At 44.6% G+C, this 18113-nt stretch overlaps 1 protein-coding gene across 1 annotated transcript in view; it reads left to right on the top strand.

Annotated features, from left to right (window-relative positions):
• Positions 1–18113, top strand: part of LOC137346948 (disks large-associated protein 2-like) — a 117883-nt gene that overhangs the window by 84104 nt on the left and 15666 nt on the right. The window contains exons 6-8 of the mRNA XM_068010899.1: positions 351–445; positions 9075–9499; positions 16402–16493. Coding sequence (XP_067867000.1) covers positions 351–445; positions 9075–9499; positions 16402–16493 — 612 coding nt within the window. The remainder of the gene's footprint in view (positions 1–350; positions 446–9074; positions 9500–16401; positions 16494–18113) is intronic.

Raw genomic sequence — 18113 nt, forward strand, 5'->3', positions numbered from 1 at the left:
TATGTATGTCTCCCTGACATCTACATCTGTATCAGACAACTGCTTGGCTCTGGATATAATGTCGATCATAAAAGCCTGTGTCGCTTTTTTTCTTTAAGTGAACCTTAATTTAAATCCTGTGCGTACTGTGCCCCAAGGAAAAGGAATAAAATAAAAACCACAAGATAAAAATGCTTTTATCGTTGTTATATATGAGAATGCAGTCTGTGACATCCCACTGTATAATCTAATGTTTCGTAAATCCATTTTTTCTCAGTTTAGTCATGGCTGATAAACCTGCTCCTTGTAGTTGGCCAGTTTAGCGTGATGCAGTAGCTATAACAAGATTTCATTGTCTTTTAATGTATCAGGTGGATAGTTCAGAGACTATGACTGATTCTGACACAGATAGCAAAGGCCTTCGAGAGTTCCATTCTATTGGAGTGCAGGTTGAAGATAATAAACGGTAAGTCCATCATCTTAGCTCAATAGGATATGTCCATTCATTTATTACTCATAATCAGAAGGTCATTCGGTCCATCATGCCTGGGCTGGCTCTTTGAAAGAGCTATCCAATTAGTGCCGCTCCTGTGCACTTTCCCCATAACTCTGCATCTTTTTCCAATTCCCTTTGAAAGTTACTATTGAATCTGCTTCCACCATCCTGCCAGGCAGTCCAGTTTTAAGTCTTCTGTATTCTATGAAAGTGTCTTGAGCACACAGAAATCATGATTTAGTATCATGTCTTCTTGAAGGTAGTTAATGAGTAACAAACACCATTTCCATTAGATTACATCAAGTACAAGTAACACAGTACAATATTTTGGATCCTCATCTGTTTGTAAGCAATTACAATTGTTTGCCAAATGCTTTTTCATGAAGTCCATTGGATAAATTCACCAATCCCATACCCAAAGGGAGCGCTGGTCAGCAAATCAGTATTACTTTATTATAACTGTACATGTGACTACCCTCCCTTCGAATATAGCTCCCTCCTGGGAGTGCAGGATCAGTAAATCGCTTTGTTTATTTTGTTAAAGTATGTTTTGTGATGGCATTAGTGACACTCATTTCAACTTACAGAACTTAGTTTCATTTTTGTTCCAATTGCCTCATCGTTTTTCTGCCGCCTCTTCTAAAGGTTCTGTCTTATCCTGGGGTGTGGTTCCACTGGTGTCAGACACCCTCCAGTGCCAAACTCAAGTGAAGCCATTCTTAATGTGTGAGCTAGAGAAGTGTTTCCAGTCCACCACAGCCAAACCTGATCCTCTCCTCATCCAATGTTTATACGTGCACACAATCCAGTAGGAATCAATCGATAGCTGTCAGAAACCCAAGCTGATATTTTTCCCCCCCTTCCTAGTCCAGGGTACTGAAGCCACGTGTAATGCACCAATTGCTGCACTATAACCTGTGACCCTGCTGACCTGCCTAAGACCAACTAACTGGGCACAGTAATGGGATCCAACATGGTTGACGTGGTTCAGTGCTGCATTTATCCAATAGGTTACTGTTGGTGGGGGGGATGGCGGTGGTGGGGGGAATTAGTGGCCCCTTTTATTGTAAAGGTTGGTCATAGAATTGTAATGATCTTGCAGATCACAGCAACAGCAAAGGCACAGAGCTCCTATAAAGGAAAATACCACTCTCTACATGGTTTAATCGAGAGAATGATCCTCCAGTATTAGTTCAGCACACTTTAGTTTTTCCCATTTTATCAGCGCAGTTGCTATAAAGAGGAGTATATCTGCTCACCTGCCGGCAACCATTCACTGAAACATGCGAGTTATTGAAAGTCTTTTAATCCCCAGCGGTGTTCCTTTAGCCCAGGCTAGTATGGATTTCTCTTCAGCCTTATTGCCATCCTGATCACACAGCTATATTTTTTGTGGGTGATTAGTGTGTTCTTTCAAGAAATGGTTTTCCTAGCCAGCTGTGAAATAAACATTCTCTGCTGCAAGTAGATTAATTCATTTCCCCAATACCCCACAAGCATGGAATGAACATCAGAGAGAGAGAGCGAGAGAAAGAGTTACGGAATACACAGTCAAGCCCTTCATAGTGCTGATTGCAGTAAAGCATTCCCAGAAGCAAGTTGCCTGCTTATCTCTCACCTCAGATAATGTGTGATGAGGGAGGATTTCAGAAAATAAATTCTGCTTCTATGTGTACATGGGTGACACTCAGCATCTCCTCCCCCAACTCCTCTGCCAACTCCAAGGCTATTGTAATTTTCTCCCTTGCTTCTCCAATATGAAGATCTGCCAAAGCTAAAATGTTCTCCTGCTAGATGTCAGCAAAACTCAATTTATCCTAGTATAAAAGCAAAATACTGCAGATGCTGAGAGTCTGAAAATGCTGGAAATACTCAGCAAGTCAGGCAGCATCTGTAGATCAAGAAACGGAGTTAACTTTTAAGGTCGATGACCTGTCAGAAGAGACCTGTGCCTGGAACCACAAGTTCCACAGGCTGCCTGTGCATTAGTGATAGACAGAGCTAAGCGATCCCACAACCAATGGATCAGATCAAAGCACTGCAGTCCTGCCACATCCAGTCGTGAATAGTGGTGGACAATTAAACAACTAATAGGAAGAGGAGGCTCCACGAATATCCGCAACCTCAATGATGGGGGAGCCCAGCACATTAGTGCAAAAGACAAGACTGAAGCATTTGCGACCATTTTCAGCCAGAAGTGCCAAATGGATGACCCATTTCGGACTCCTCCTGAGGTCCCAAGCATCACAGATGCCAGTCTTCAGCCAATTCGATTCACTCAAGAAATCATATCAAGAAATGGCTGGAGGCACTGAATACTGCAAAGGCTATGGGCCCTGACAACATCCCAGTAGTGGTACTGAAGACTTGTGCTCCAGAACTAACCATGGCCCTAGGCAAGCTGTTCCAGTACAGCGACAACACTGGCACCTACCCGACCATGTGGAAAAATTGCTGAGGTATGTCCTGTCCACAAAAAGCAGGACAAATCCAATCCGGCCAATTACCGCTCCATTAGCCTCCTCTCGATCATCAACAAAATGATGGAAGGTGTCACCGACAGTACTATCAAGCGACACTTGCACAGCAATAACCTGCTCACTGTTGCTCAGTTTGGGTACTACCAGGGCCACTCGGCTCCTGACCTGATTGCAGCCTTGGTCCAAACATGGACAAAAGAGCTGAATTCCAGAGGTGAGGTGAGAGTGACTGCCCTTGACATCAAGTCAGCACTTGGCAAAGTATGGCATCAAGGAGCACTGGCAAAATTGAAGTCAATAGGAATCAGGGGGCAAGTTCTCCACTGGTTGGAGTCATACCTAGCGCAAAGGAAGATGGTTCTGGTTGTTCGAGGACTATCATCTCAGTCCCAGGACATTACTGCAGAGTTCCCCAGGGTTGTCCCAGGCCTAACCATCTTCAGCTGCTTCATCAATGACCTCCCCTCCTACATACGGTCAGAAGTGGGGAAGTTCACTGATGATTGCACAATGTTCAGTACCATTCGCAACTCCTCAGATACTGAAGCAGTCTGTGCCAATATGCAGCAAGACCTGGACAACATTCAGGCTTGGGCTGATAAGTGGCAAGTTACATTCGTGCCACACAAGTGCCAGGCAATGACCATCTCCTACAAAACAGTATCTAACCATCTTCCCTTGACATTCAATGGCATTACCATTGCTGAATTCCCCCCATTATCAACATCCTCGGGCTTACCATTGACCAGAAACTGAACTGGACCAGCCATATAAATCCTGCGGCTAGAAGAGCAGTTCAGAGGTTGGGAATTCTGAGGTGAGTAACTCACCTCCTGACTCTCCAAAGCCTGTCCACCATCTACAAGGCACAAGTGTGATGGAGTACTCTCCACTTGCCTGGGTGAGTACGGCTCCAACAACACTCAAGAAGCTCGACACCATCCAAGATAAAGCAGCCTACTTGATCGGCACCCCATCCACCAACTTAAACATTCACTCCCTCCACGACCGACGCAGAGTGGCAGCAGTCTGTACCATACACAAGATGCACTCACCAAGCTCCTTCAACAGCACCTTCCAAACCCACAACATTTACCACCACAAGGACAAGGGCAGCAGATGCATGGGAACACCACCGCCTGCAAGTTCCCCTCCAAGCCACACAACATCCTGACTTAGAACGATATTGCTGTTTCTTCACTGTCGCTGGGTCAAAATCATGGAGCTCCCTTCTTAACAGCACTGTGAGTGTACCTACCCCACATGGACTGCAGCGGTTCAAAAAGGCAGTTCTACACAATCTTCTCAAGGGCAATTAGGGATGGGCAACAAATGCTGGTCTTGCCAGTGATGCCCACATCCCATGAAAAATAAAAGAATTAAAAAAGTGAATTAACTTTATGCTCTGGGCAGGAGTGATCATAACATGATAGAATTTCACATTCAGTTTGAGGGTGAGAAATGTGGGTCCATAACTATTTTCTTAAACTTAAATAAAGACAATTACAAGGTTATGAATACAGAGTTGGCTAAAGTGGACTGGAATATAGATTAAAAGGTCAGATGGTAGAGAAACAGTGGTAGACATTTAAGGAGATATTTCATAACTCTTTAAAAAGATATATTCCATTGAGGAAGAAAGACTCTACCAGAAGAATGTACCATCTGTGGTTAACTAAGGAAGTTAAGGGTGGTATCAAATTGAAAGAAAAGGTGTGCATTGCTGCAAAAATTAGTGGTAGGCCAGAAAATTGGGAAAATTTTAGAAACCAGCAAAGGATGATTTAAAAAAGTGGGAGAAATTACAGTATGAGTGAAGACTTTCAAGAAATATAAAAACAGGCAGTAAAAGCTTCTACAAATCTATAAAAGGGAAAAGAGTAGCTAAAGTGAGCATTGGTCCTATAAAGGGTGAGACTGGGAATTAATAATGGAAATCAAGGAAATGGCAGAGGCTTTGAACAAGTATTTTGTATCCGTCTTCTCAGTAGAAGACACAAAAAGCATCCCAAGAATCGTAGAAAATCAGGAGGCAAAAGGGAGAAACAATAATGGGAATACTAATGGGACTAAAGGCACACAAGTCCCCTGAACCTGATGGCCTGCATTTGAGGGTCTTAAGTGAAGTGGCTGCAGAGGTGCATTGGTTGTAATCTTCCAAAATTCCCTAGTTTCTGGCAAGATCCCAGCAGATTGGAAAACAGCAAATGTAAGATCTCTGTTCAAGAAAGGAGGGAGACAGAAAGCAGGAAACTATAGGCAGTTAACCTAACATCTGTTGTTGGGAAAATGCTAGAATCCATTATTAAGGAAATAGTAGCAGGACATCTAGAAAATTACAATACAATCAGGCAGAGTCAATGTGGTTTTGTGAAAGGGAAATCGTGTATGACAAATATATTAGAGTTCTTTGAGGATGTAACAAGCAGGGTATATAAAGGGGAACCAGTTGATGTAGTGTATTTGGATTTCCAAAAGGTATTCAATAAGGTGCCACATTAAAGGTTACTGCACAAGATAAGAGCTCATGGTGATGGGGGTGATATATTAGCATGGATAGAGGACTGGCTAACTAACAGGAAAGAGAGAGTTGGGATAAATGGCAAACTGTAACTACAATGGAGTGCCACAGGGATCTGTGCTGGGGCCTCAACTATTTACAATCTATATTAATTACTTGGATGAAAGGACCAACTGTATTGACGCCAAATTTTCTGACAATACGAAGAAAGGGCGGAAAGCAAGTTGTGAGGAGGATACAAAGAGTCTGCAAAGGGATAAAGATAGGTTAAGTGAGAAGGCAAAAATTTGGCAGATGGAGTATAATGTGGGAAAATGTGATGTCCTCTTTAGCAGGAAGAATAGAAAAGCAATATATTATTTAAATGGAGAGAAACTGCAGAAAGCTGCAGTACAGAGGGATCTGGATGTCCTTGTACATGGGCTGGATTTTAAAGCCTCTCAGATGCCAGGAATGGTGGTGAGGGGAGCAATGAAAACAGGAATGGAGGAGGCCCGCCACCGGCCCTGCACCGGCAGGCCCCATACCGATCTCAGCAGCGGCGGTGAGGCCTCGTGGCGGCCGCTCCGCCGCTTGGCAACAGGACCCACATTGAAATATGTTAATGGCTACTTACCATGCAGGCCGCAGCGATTCCGCCAGCAGGTTGGTATCTTCATTGTGGCAGCCGCAATGCCGTACCTTCGTAACCTCGTTCGGGGAAACGTGGCGTGACACCTGTGGGGAGGGGGGAGGAGATGATTTTCTCTGTGCGGGAGGCAGGGCACGGCGTTCCAAGGCTTCGGGTTGGTTGGGGGGTTGATGGGAAGGGGTAAAGGACAAAGGTTCCAAATTTTGGGGAGGGGAAAGGTGAAATTTGCAAGGTAGGTATTGCGGAGGGGAGAAGGGCAGGAATGATGTGTAATACCATTGGGTGGATGGGAGAGTGCATGGAAAGGTTATTTTATTCATTTTTATAATCTTTAATGTAACTGTCCCTTTAAAATTTAAATGCTCAATTAGGGCTCTAAGCCCTTTAAAAATGGCACCAGCCCCTGCACATTGGCGCCGATGCCGTTGCCGGCGATGGTTCGACCGCCCGCTCCATGTCATCGGGCGGGGGGCAGCCGCCCCGGACATGGTAATGAGCTACCACGTTTGGAATCCTGACGGCTCCATGATGTGGGCCCTATACGTGCTTTTGGCGGTGGGCTCTTAAAATGCAGCCCCATGAATCACAAAAAGTCAGCATGCAGGTACAGCAAGTATTTCGGAAGGCAAATGGAATGTTGGCCTTTATTACAAGGGGGATGAAGTATAGAAGTATGGAAGTCTTGCAACAGTATACAGGGCATTGGTGAGACTGCACCTTGAGTACTGCATACAGTTTTGGTCACCTTATTTAAGGAGGGACATATTTGCATTGGAAACAGGTCAGAGAAGGTTCACTACGCTGATCCCTGGGATGACGGATTTGTCTTATGAGGAAAGGTTGAGCAGGTTGGGCCTATAGTGATTGGAGTTTAGGAGATTGAGAAGTGATCTTATTGAAACATATAGGATTCTAATTGGGCTTGACAGGGTAGATGCTGAGAGGATATTTCCCCTCATGGGGGAATCTAGATCCAGGGAGCACAGTTTCAAATTAAGGGGTCTCCCATTTAAGACAGAGATGAGGAGGGATTTCTTCTCTCAGAGGGTCGTTAGTGTTTGGACTTCTCTTCCCCAGTGAGCAGTGGAGGTTGAGTCATTGAATGTATTCAAGGCTAAGTTAGACAGATTTTTGATTGACAAGGGAGTCAAGGGTTCTGGGGGGCAGGCAGGAAAGTGGAGTGAAGGCCACAATCAGCTCAGCTATGATCTTATTGAATGGCGGAGTAAGCCCGAGGGGGCGAATAGCCTACTCTTGCTGCTATTACTTATGTTATTATGTTTAATATCCTCATTCACTCCCCCTCTAATCCTTCCATGTTCTTGCTCCACCCTGCATCACCTATTTCCTCCAGGTGTACGTTGCTGCATACATTTATAAACACACAAAAAGTAAAACAAAAATTCTTAAGGAAAAATTAGGATCAATTGGAGATGAAAACAGGAATCTCCTTATGGAGGATGAAGGAATGGCAGTGACATTAAGTGAGCAGTTTACCTTTGTTTTCACAGAAGATTATGATACTGTAGGTGAACGGGTATAAGAGGAGGAGGTGGATCAATTGGATAGAATAACTATTAGTGAGAAAGTATCCTGATAAAATCATAGAAAAGCCACTGAGACCGGATGGTGTGCTCCTAGGCTGCTTAGGGAGGTTAGAGAGGAAATAGCAGAGGCTCTGACCCTAATCTTTCAAACATTCATAGATATGGAAGTTGTGCTAGAGGACTGTAGGCATGTCAATGTCACTTTTCTGTTCAAAAAGGGTGATAATGTTTAACCAGGTAATTATAGATTAGTCAGCTTAATATCAAAAGCTTCAAGAGATAAAATTAACACACACCTAGAGAGACATGCATTAATTGTGGAAAAGCAGAATGGATTCATAAAAAAGTAAGTCATGTCTGGCAAATTTAAGAGTTAGTTAAGGAAGCAGTAGTGTTTATTGAAGAAGAACGTGCAGTGGATGTTGTGAATATGGATTTTCAAAAGATGACTGATAAAGTACCACATTTTGAGATTTTTAATTTTCTTGTTTTGCATCTAAGACTTAGAAGTTAAAATTTTAAGTCAAGCAAGATGCACCACTGATGTGAGGAAGCATTGCATGTTCAGTATTTTGTATTATTACATAAAGGCAATTTATAATGGTTAAATTAAGTGAGTTCACATAAATATTGCTTAATATGTTCAATTGCTGCGTGAGCAATAAAGCAGCTTAACAATTTGTAACTTACCAAATGTTTTGTCATCCTTTATCTTTGGAAAGATTAAAAAACATGTTGAGCATCATATGTGAAAGCCCTGTTCCTCAACCTTTCCGCCTTCTCCCCACTTCCCCTTGGCTTGGTGTACATCACCTTGAAAAGCACTTTCAGCCACTTCTCTGCATGTGAGGAACACTGTGAAAATACAAGTAAATTCTGCTATTGTTGTAACTTTATATGTTTCAATAAAGGGCCCTGCTTAATGTGGTTACCCTTTTAGTGACCAGCAGTCCAAAATGACTCAGTTAGAAAAAGAACAGCCTGTCATGATACTGAGACGTACTGACCAAAACCATTCCAGACCTGAGCTGATTTTGCTCTGCGCTGAATTAGCTGATCTACATTGGAGTGCAGTACAACAGTTTCTTCATTTCCTCTGGCCTGAGGAATAAACAAACCAGCATGAGGATCCCATTATTTATCTATTTGGTGACCCTGGTGTAAAATGTGCATGTGTTGATGTCATGTGAGAAGATGATCAGACTTGATTGCCATGCCTTTCACGGTCTAGACTCTTGCATAAAGACTAGACATTTGGCTGAGGCATGGGAGAGGAGACTGTCTGTACCCACACATCTATGTGGCAGTATGCGGCATCACTTTCAGGAGAGGAGGACAGAAAATGTGATTGGGAAAAATGCCAAAATGTATTGTAGTTTGCATATTAATTGTTTTTGCTATGATTCTTTTTTTATTCTAGACACGCCAGGTTTAAGCGTTCAAACAGCGTGACAACAAGCGTACAGGCCGACCTTGAATTGGAGGGTATCCCTGGGCTGTGTGTGAGCACAGAGGACAAGGGCTTTCAGTTTGGCCAATCATTTGAGCGGCATTCATCAGAGCCAGAGCAATCCAATGAGTACACTCCATTCAGAACTGTTCACACACAAGGACAATGGGCTTACAAGGAAGATTACCGAATGCGCTATGACAGTGCTGATGCCCAGCGCCAGGACCACTGGGGAGAGTCCTGTATTCACAGTCTCCCAGATCCTGGCAGGATATCTCCGTGCCACAGAGATGGTGACTGGTTTATTAAGCTGCTGCAGGCAGAGGTAGAACGATTGGAAGGATGGTGTCAGCAGATGGAGAGAGAGGCTGAAGAGAATGACCTACCAGAAGAGGGTAAGCTTATTCAGAAGTAACAACAGAAAAAGCTGAAAATACTCAAGTGGTCAGGCAACAGCTGTGGAAAGAGGGTGGGGGTGGGGTTGGGGGGGGCGGGGGTGTGGTGGTGAAAGAACAAAAGGGAAGGTCTGTGACCAAGTGGAAGGGAGGAGAGATTAAATGACAAAAGGGATGATGGTGCAAAGCAAAAGGGGACAGTAATAGGAGAAGTAAAGAAACAAAAGCTGGGGCTAGAGAAGGTGCAAATGGGAATAGCACAATCATCACCAACAGCTGTCATCTGAAAAATGGGAGCAGAGTTTATGACCTGAAATTGTTCAACTTGATGCTGAGTCCAGAAGGCTGTGGTGCCTCAGTGTAAGCTGTTGGTGATGATTCTTCCTTTCCCATTACACCTCCTTTAGACCTATCTTTTGTTTCTTTACCATCTCCTTTTGCTTTGCACAATTTGACATTTAATCTCTGTTGCCTTCCACCCTGTCACAGAGCTTCCCTTTTGTTCTTTTCCCCCCTCCACCCTTTCCCAGCCTCTGTACTTGCTTAAAATCTGTTACATCTCTAAGCTCTTCCACTTCTGACGAATTGTCGTTGACCTGAAAAATTGGGCAGGATTTTCATTCCTGGATCCCGATCCCAGCGTCAGGGTGAAATGTGGGTTGGAAACCCACAAATGCCGGACCCAGAGAGAGATTTTGGAGGAAATGGCCAATTAAGGCGATATCTCAGGGAGACCCGTCCGATTAAAGACGGCAGGTGGACTCCTAAGACCAGAGGGCCAATAGCAGGTTGTCCAGCACTGGGAGATCAACTCCCCCACTGCTTGATGTAGGTAGGAGAATGGGAGAACATCTCAGGATGGAGGTACACTCTGAAGACTTTTCAATATTTAAAAGTAGAAAATAGCCACAGCTGCAAGGCCGTCATTGTGGAGGGAAAACTTCGTCACAGGATGGCCTGCAGCCGTAGCTGTGGCCCTCTGGCAATCACGGCTGCGGTGTGCGGGGTTGAAATTAAATGCTGACCCTCCCCCACCCGCCCGCTGCTGGGAGGCTATCTCCATCCATTGGCCAAGCTTCGGCCGCAGTGGGGCGGGGGCTCGCCTGCCATTTGGAAAGTTCCAAACACTGTCTATGAGTGTCCTCAAATGGCATTTTAATTGGCCTGATTGACGACTTACTGCTGGTGGGCAGGTAGCCGTCAATGACCCCAAAGCAGCTTCCATGAAAATATGCGGGACCATGCCGGCTGTTACCACAAGATTGTCAGCATGAATCTCCCCGCCCCCCCATCATCCAGTCCCACCGCTGCACCTCTACGGAAATTCAGCCCATGAACTCTGTTTCTGCCTCCAAAAATGTTGCCAGATCTACTGAGTATTTCCAACGTTTTCTGTTTATATTTCAGATTCCCAGCATCTGTGGTATTTTGCTTTTGGATTAAGCCTATGCATAATTCATCTTCAGATTTTTTGCACCTTCGTGATTTATTCTCTAATGTCATCTCCTGGCCAAGTTTCAATTGCCTCAGGTCACAGAGGAATTTCCCAGATTTTTCTTTCACTAATTGGCCTGGGTTTATTGTTTTTTTTTGCCTCTCTCAGGATATCGCATGGTTTAAGGTAGGGTAGGAAGTGTATATATTGTGATGCACAAGGTATCACAAATTCTGTGGGACAGACTGGATAGACCAAAGGGTCTCTTCCTGTTCACCACTTTTTATTTGTTCTAATTTGTATGATTTATGGACTGAATTTAACGTCCCCACCCCCCCCCGAAGATGGGCTTGGAGGCGGGGGATCAATAGAATTTCAACAGAAGGTCGGGGGTGTGGGGGGGGGGGGGCGAGTGCAGAGGGCCCATCACCTTCCCGTTGCACCACGATTAAGTCAATTAATGGCTACTTCAGAGCCTCTTCCTGCCGCTGCTGTAATTAAACCAGGGGCGGGGTGTGGTGGTGGTGGGGGGCCTCTGCCACACAAGGAGGTTACCCAGTAAAATGAGGCGACCTCCTTGTCCTCCTCCATGGACAATCTGCGGCCAATGAAGAACCCCAGCAGCAAAGGCCACCCCGGCAGCAACAACCTCCCCCCCCCTGCCCCCTCTTCACCTTGCCCTCAATGCGAACTGGCCCCTGTGACCCCACCCCACTTACCTCTTGTCTCGGGCTCCAGTGCTGGGCCTGGTATCAGGCCTCCTGTCGTACTCGCAGTGGCCACTGCTCCCGGTGGTGCTGCTGATTCTACATGAGCTGGTGCCCTCTGATTGGCCGGCAGCTCTTGGAGGCAGGATCCCTGCTGCCAGGACTAAATCCAGCCCATGATTTCTATGAGCTTTATAATGCTCTGTTGTATTCAGTATCATAGGTCTGCAAAGTATTTCTACTTTTTATTTGCTTCTCCCATTTTCATACATTTCTCTTTGGTTACTTTTTTAACCTTCAGTGCTTAGAATCTCCTCATGATGCGAATTCAATCAGCCAATCTGTTCCTAGGCCTCTGCCCAGAATGCCTTACAGCCTGTCACTAGGAGGTGCATGGGAATTGCTCAGAGTTGTAGCATCCTTGTATTTTGTTTCCTCCTCCTACCCCACTAACAACATGACAAAGGCTGAGAACTTAAGACTCAAAATTACCAGAATCGGACTTTCACAGAAACTATACCAAAATTTATACCAGTTTCTATGGCGATCTTGTCAACAGGAACTTACACCCAAATTTCCTGACAGTAGTTTTGGCATAGACTGGAATATAAAAACAAGTGGGAATCATCATAAATCATTTGAGCCTAAGGAAAACCTGGAGCATACACCATCTTCTTTCCTTACATGGTTCAAGAGTTCACCTATCTAGACTCAACTATCACCAGTAACCTGTCTCTCGATGCAGAAATCAACAAGCGCATGGGAAAGGCTTCCACTGCTATGTCCAGACTGGCCAAGAGAGTGTGGGAAAATGGCGCACTGACACGGAACACAAAAGTCCGCGTGTATCAAGCCTGTGTCCTTAGTACCTTGCTCTACGGCAGTGAGGCCTGGACAACGTATGTCAGCCAAGAGCGACGTCTCAATTCATTCCATCTTCGCTGCCTCCGGAGAATCCTTGGCATCAGGTGCAGGACCGTATCTCCAACACAGAAGTCCTCGAGGTGGCCAACATCCCCAGCTTATACACACTACTGAGTCAGCGGCGCTTGAGATGGCTTGGCCATGTGAGCCGCATGGAAGATGGCAGGATCCCCAAGGACACATTGTACAGTGAGCTCGCCACTGGTATCAGACCCAATGGCCGTCCATGTCTCCGCTTTAAAGATGTCTGCAAACGCGACATGAAGTCCTGTGACATTGATTACGTTGTGGGAGTCAGTTGCCAGCGATTGCCAGAGCTGGTGGGCAGCCATAAAGGCGGGGCTAAAGTGTGGCGAGTCGAAGAGACTTAGCAGTTGGCAGGAAAAAAGACAGAAGCGCAAGGGGATAGCCAACTGCGAAACAGCCCTGACAATCAATGTTATCTGCAGCACCTGTGGAAGAGTCTGTCACTCTAGTATTGGCCTTTATAGCCACTCCAGGCACTGCTCCACAAACCACTGACCACCTCAGGCGCTTACCCATTGTCTCCCGAGACAAGGAGGCCAAAGAAAGAACTCTTTATATTACTGATGATTTGAAAATTGAAGTTTGAAGCCATCAAACCCTCATTTATACACATTTAACATAGGCGGGGTAGAAAGAGCCCCTGGGCAAATTGGATACAATATTGGCTTATTGGCAGGAGGCAGAGGGTGATGGTCGAGGGTTGTTATTGCGAGTAGAAGCCTGTGACCAGTGGTGTACCGCAGGGATCGGTGCTGGGACCCTTGCTGTTTGTAGTGTACATTAATGATTTAGACATGAATATTGGAGGTATGATCAGTAAGTTCGCAGATGACACAAAAATTGGTGATGTCGTAAATAGTGAGGAGGAAAGCCTTAGATTACAGGATGTTATAGATGGGCTGGTAAGATGGGCAGAGCAGTGGAAAATGGAATTTAATCCTGAGAAGTGTGAGTTGATGCATTTTGGGAGGACTAACAAGGCAAGGGAATATACAATGGATGGTCAGACCCTAGGAAGTACAGAGGGTAAGAGGGACCTTGGTGTACTTGTCCATAGATCAGTGAAGGCAATAGCACAGGTAGATAAGGTAGTTAACACTCCCCCCTGCTCTCATGCTCACATCTCTGTCCTGGGATTGCTGCAGTGTTCCAGTGAACATCAACGCAAGCTCATTTACCGATTAGGCACACTACAGCCTGCCGGACTGAACATTGAGTTCAATAATTTCAGAGCATGACAGCCCCCCATTTTACTTTCATTTTTAGTCATTTTTTCTTCCTTTTTTTAAACATTTTTTTTTTTGCATTTATTTCATTTCATCTTAGTCTGTTCAGTTTGCTTACCCACTGTTTTTTTCAGGTTTGCACCTGCTGCTGTTCAATATTCAGTATATTAACACCTAATCTGTACTAATGCTTTGTCTTTCAACACACCATTAACATATTGTTTGCCTTTGCTCTTTTGGTGACCTTTTGGTCAGCTATGTGGCCTGGTCCAATCTAGACCTCCTTTGTTATCTCTTGCCCCATCCCCCACCTCACTTGCTTATAACCTGTGACTTTTCTAATATTTGTCAGTTCCGATGAAGGGTCACTGACCCGAAACGTTAACTCTGCTTCTCTTTTCACAGATGCTGCCAGACCTGCTGAGTGGTTCCAGCATTTCTTGTTTTTATTTCAGATTTCCAGCATCCGCAGTATTTTGCTTTTATTATAGTTAGGAAGGCATATGGGATACTTGCCTTTATTAGCCAAGGCATCGAATATAAGAGCAGGGAGGTTACAATGGAGCTGTATAAAATGCTACTCAGGCCACAGCTGGAGTACTGTGTACAGTTCTGGTTGCCACACTATAGGAAGGATGTGATTGCACTGGAGAGGGTGCAGAGGAGATTTACCAGGATGTTGCCTGGGCTGGAGCATTTCAGCTATGAAGAGAGACTGGATAGGCTAGGGTTGTCTTCCTTAGAGCAGAGAAGGCTGAGGGTTGACCTGATTGAGTTATACAAAATTATGAGGGGCATAGATAGGTTAGATAGGAAGAAACTTTTTTCCTTAGCGGAGGTGTCAATAACCAGGAGGCATAGATTTAAGGTATGGGGCAGGAGGTTTCGAGGGAATTTGACGAATTTTTTTTTCACCCAGAGGGTGATTGGAATCTGGAATGCATTACCTGAAGGGGTGGTAGAGGCAGGAACCCTCACAACATTTAAGATGTATTTAGATGAGCACTTGAAACACCATACCATACAAGGTTACGGCCAAGTGCTGGAAAATGGGATTAGAAAAGATAGGTGCTTGATGGACAGCACGGCACGATGGGCCGAAGGGCCTGTTTCTGTGCTGTATAACTCTATGACTCTGTGACACTATGATGTCCATTTGTGGCCCCAAGCACCACAAGCCCCCTAGAATGTGACAGTAAGTCCAATTGCAGGCCTGTGTGATATCAGCTAACTCAGCAATGATTATTTATTTATTTATTTAGAGATACAGCACTGAAACAGGCCCTTCGGCCCACCGAGTCCGGGCCGACCAACAACCACCCATTTATATTAATCCTACATTAACCCATATTCTCTACCACATCCCCACCATTCTCCTACCACCTACCTACACTGGGGGCAATTTGCAATGGCCAATTTACCTATCAACCTGCAAGTCTTTGGTAAGGGAGGAAACCGGAGCACCCGGCAAAAACCCACACGGTCACAGGGAGAACTTGCAAACTCCGCACAGGCAATACCCAGAACTGAACCCGGGTCGCTGGAGTTGTGATTAAGGATCCAACATGAGACTTTAGTCTGTACAACTCAGCTATTCTTCCTGAGATACTAGAGAATTTCTACAATTTTATTTTAATGGGGGTTATCGTACAGTAGAATTGTGGAGATATGAGCAACTGTGGAAAAAATCATTAATCATTTTTTTTAGAATAATCCAAAAAATATAAAAGAATGTGGTCTTGCTACGGCCCAGATTTTGGCCATGACACACTACTTCAATCTGTATCATAGAATCATACAACGCAGAGAAGGGCACTAAAATAAAAGCAAAATACTGCAGATGCTGGAAATCTGAAATAAAAGCAGAAAGTGCTGGAAATATTCAGCATGTTAGGCAGCATCTGTAGAGAGAAAAGCAGAGTTAACGTTACAGGTCTGTGACCTTTCATCATCACAGATGCTGCCTGCCACGCTGAGTATTTCCAGCACTTTCTGTTTTTGTTACAGGAAGGCCGTTGGCCCATAATATTTACATCGGCTCTTTGAAAGAACTATCCAATTAGTCCCACTTTTCCCACTGTTCCCCTATAGCCCTGGAATCATTTTTCCTTTTCAAGTAAATAACCCATTCCCTTTTGAAAGTTGATATTGAATCTGCTTCCACCACCCTTTCAAACAGTGCAATCCAGATTGTTGCATAAAACAATCTGAGTAGATTCTGTTAATGTCTCATAAAAAAAAACTGCCATCTATCTCCTTGTGGATAATGCTATGTTATCACATTACTGAAGAGATTCATCTTTAAAGCTTTTCATCTTTTGACTTTTTTTTCTCTGTCTCCTGACATCTTGCAGGGCCCAACAACTGGTAGGATGATCATGTGACCCAACTCCCTTCTGTCTATATCACTGTACTTAGCAATTTGCCTCCCAATACCAGCATGAGTCGCATTGGCAGAGTCCTGAGAGCAGATTGCCTGATGTTCCCCTCATTTGGAGATTGACATGTGCTTACAATTAATAACTCATTGTCCTGGTGCAATGATCGTATTCAAAATCTAATACAGTCTCTTTTGTGTTTTAGTGCTTGAAAAGATACGCAGCGCAGTGGGCAGTGCCCAGCTTCTTATGTCACAGAAGTTCCAGCAGTTTTACCGACTTTGCCAGCAGAATATGGTAAATCATAGCGGGCATGCGCGTTCGTTTAGGAAAGCAAGGGAACTGTCTCTCCCAGGGTTTTGCTGCAACATCTATTCAAATGTGTCAAACTGCTTTCCTCATCCTTAAAGAGTGAGTCTCTCCATCACTACCTCTTTTAAAACTCAGTTCCAAGGAACTATCATTAATTACAACACGTGTTTCTGTTTTTTAAAAAAAAAGTACCTTTATTTGCAATGTTTTCGAGGATGTTGCCTTCAGCCAGGCTCGAGGAGCTAAATGGCCTACACCTGTTCCTATGTTCCTATGATCCATTGGGGGAATTTTGTTTCGAGGAGTTACTGAGTTCAGTGGGATGAGGGAATCTCCATATTAGATGAATGATTAGCTCGGGATATGTGAGCTTCCAGTGTGAGCGTGCATGTGAGTGTTTGTGAAATACTTCACACTTTTTAACATTTCAGTAACTCCTCCAAGCCAGTCCCTTAATGAGATTATCAGCACTCATCATTGAACAAAATATTCCAGCCAAGGAAATAAAGGATCTAAAATTAATGATAATTCTTTGCAACTTTTTAATAAGTCATACCAATGATGAGACTCCCTCTTTAAGCTTCTGCACTTTTGCTTGATTGTGACACATATGAGGCTTTGTTTCCTCTTCCCACATAGATATCACAAATATCAAGAGTGCTGAGTGCACACAGAGTTAAACTGAACATTTCTGCATTTCTTGTCCTATCTTGTTCCCAATATGGTAAGCACTTTAAAATAAAACCAGAAAGGTTGGACCAGCACGCCATCCCATAGATCGGGTATGTGAAGGAGAAGCAGTATTGGGCAACAAGGACAACTGCATAGCATGAGGAGAAACTAATTTACTGGAAATATGGGCAAAAGTGTCACAGTTGTACTTGGGCCACTAGAACTGTGGTCAGTCGACATCTGAAAGAGAAATACAACTTAATATTTCTGTGAGGGGCAGGCACCACAATCCTGATCTAGGGTCCTGGGATGTTAATCAAGTTTTCTCTTTCAGATGCTGACCAACCTGCTGTGTATTTCCATCATTTTCTGTTTTTGTTTCAAACTTCCATTGTTTGAATTCGTTCATTTAGGAACATGAGGGAACTGTCTCTCCCAGGGTTTTGCTGCAACATCTATTCACATGTTAATCTCCAACTTTTGATAATTTGTTTAAGCTTAGACACAGTAGAGTTTGCTACTTGCAGCACAATTTCTATTTGATCGATTTGATGCATCTTTATAGACCATGGCCAGAATTTTACATTGGGCGGAGGGGCCAGTCCCCCTCCGCCAGGCATGGGGGGCCACTCTGGGACTTTTCATTCCCCAGGCCCTTAATTGGCCTTGGGCAGGACTTCCACCTCCTTGAGGCAGGAAGTCCCGCCTAATGGAGCTGCCAGCTAATCAGTGGGCCGGCAGATCTTAGTCCCAGCAGCGCCACTGGAAGCAGTGGCCACTGCTGGGACTACACCCAGCCAACAGAAGCAAGAGGGACAATGGCCCTGGACCAAGGCAAGATTTTGGGGCCTCGTCGGGGACAGTCAGCTGGGCCCCGTGAGGCAAGGGGGCTGCTTAGGAGAGGGGGGGAGTGTTGTCCATTAGGGGTGGTTG

Source organism: Heterodontus francisci, chromosome 31 (genome assembly GCF_036365525.1).
Source record: "Heterodontus francisci isolate sHetFra1 chromosome 31, sHetFra1.hap1, whole genome shotgun sequence".
Lineage (NCBI taxonomy): Eukaryota > Metazoa > Chordata > Chondrichthyes > Heterodontiformes > Heterodontidae > Heterodontus > Heterodontus francisci.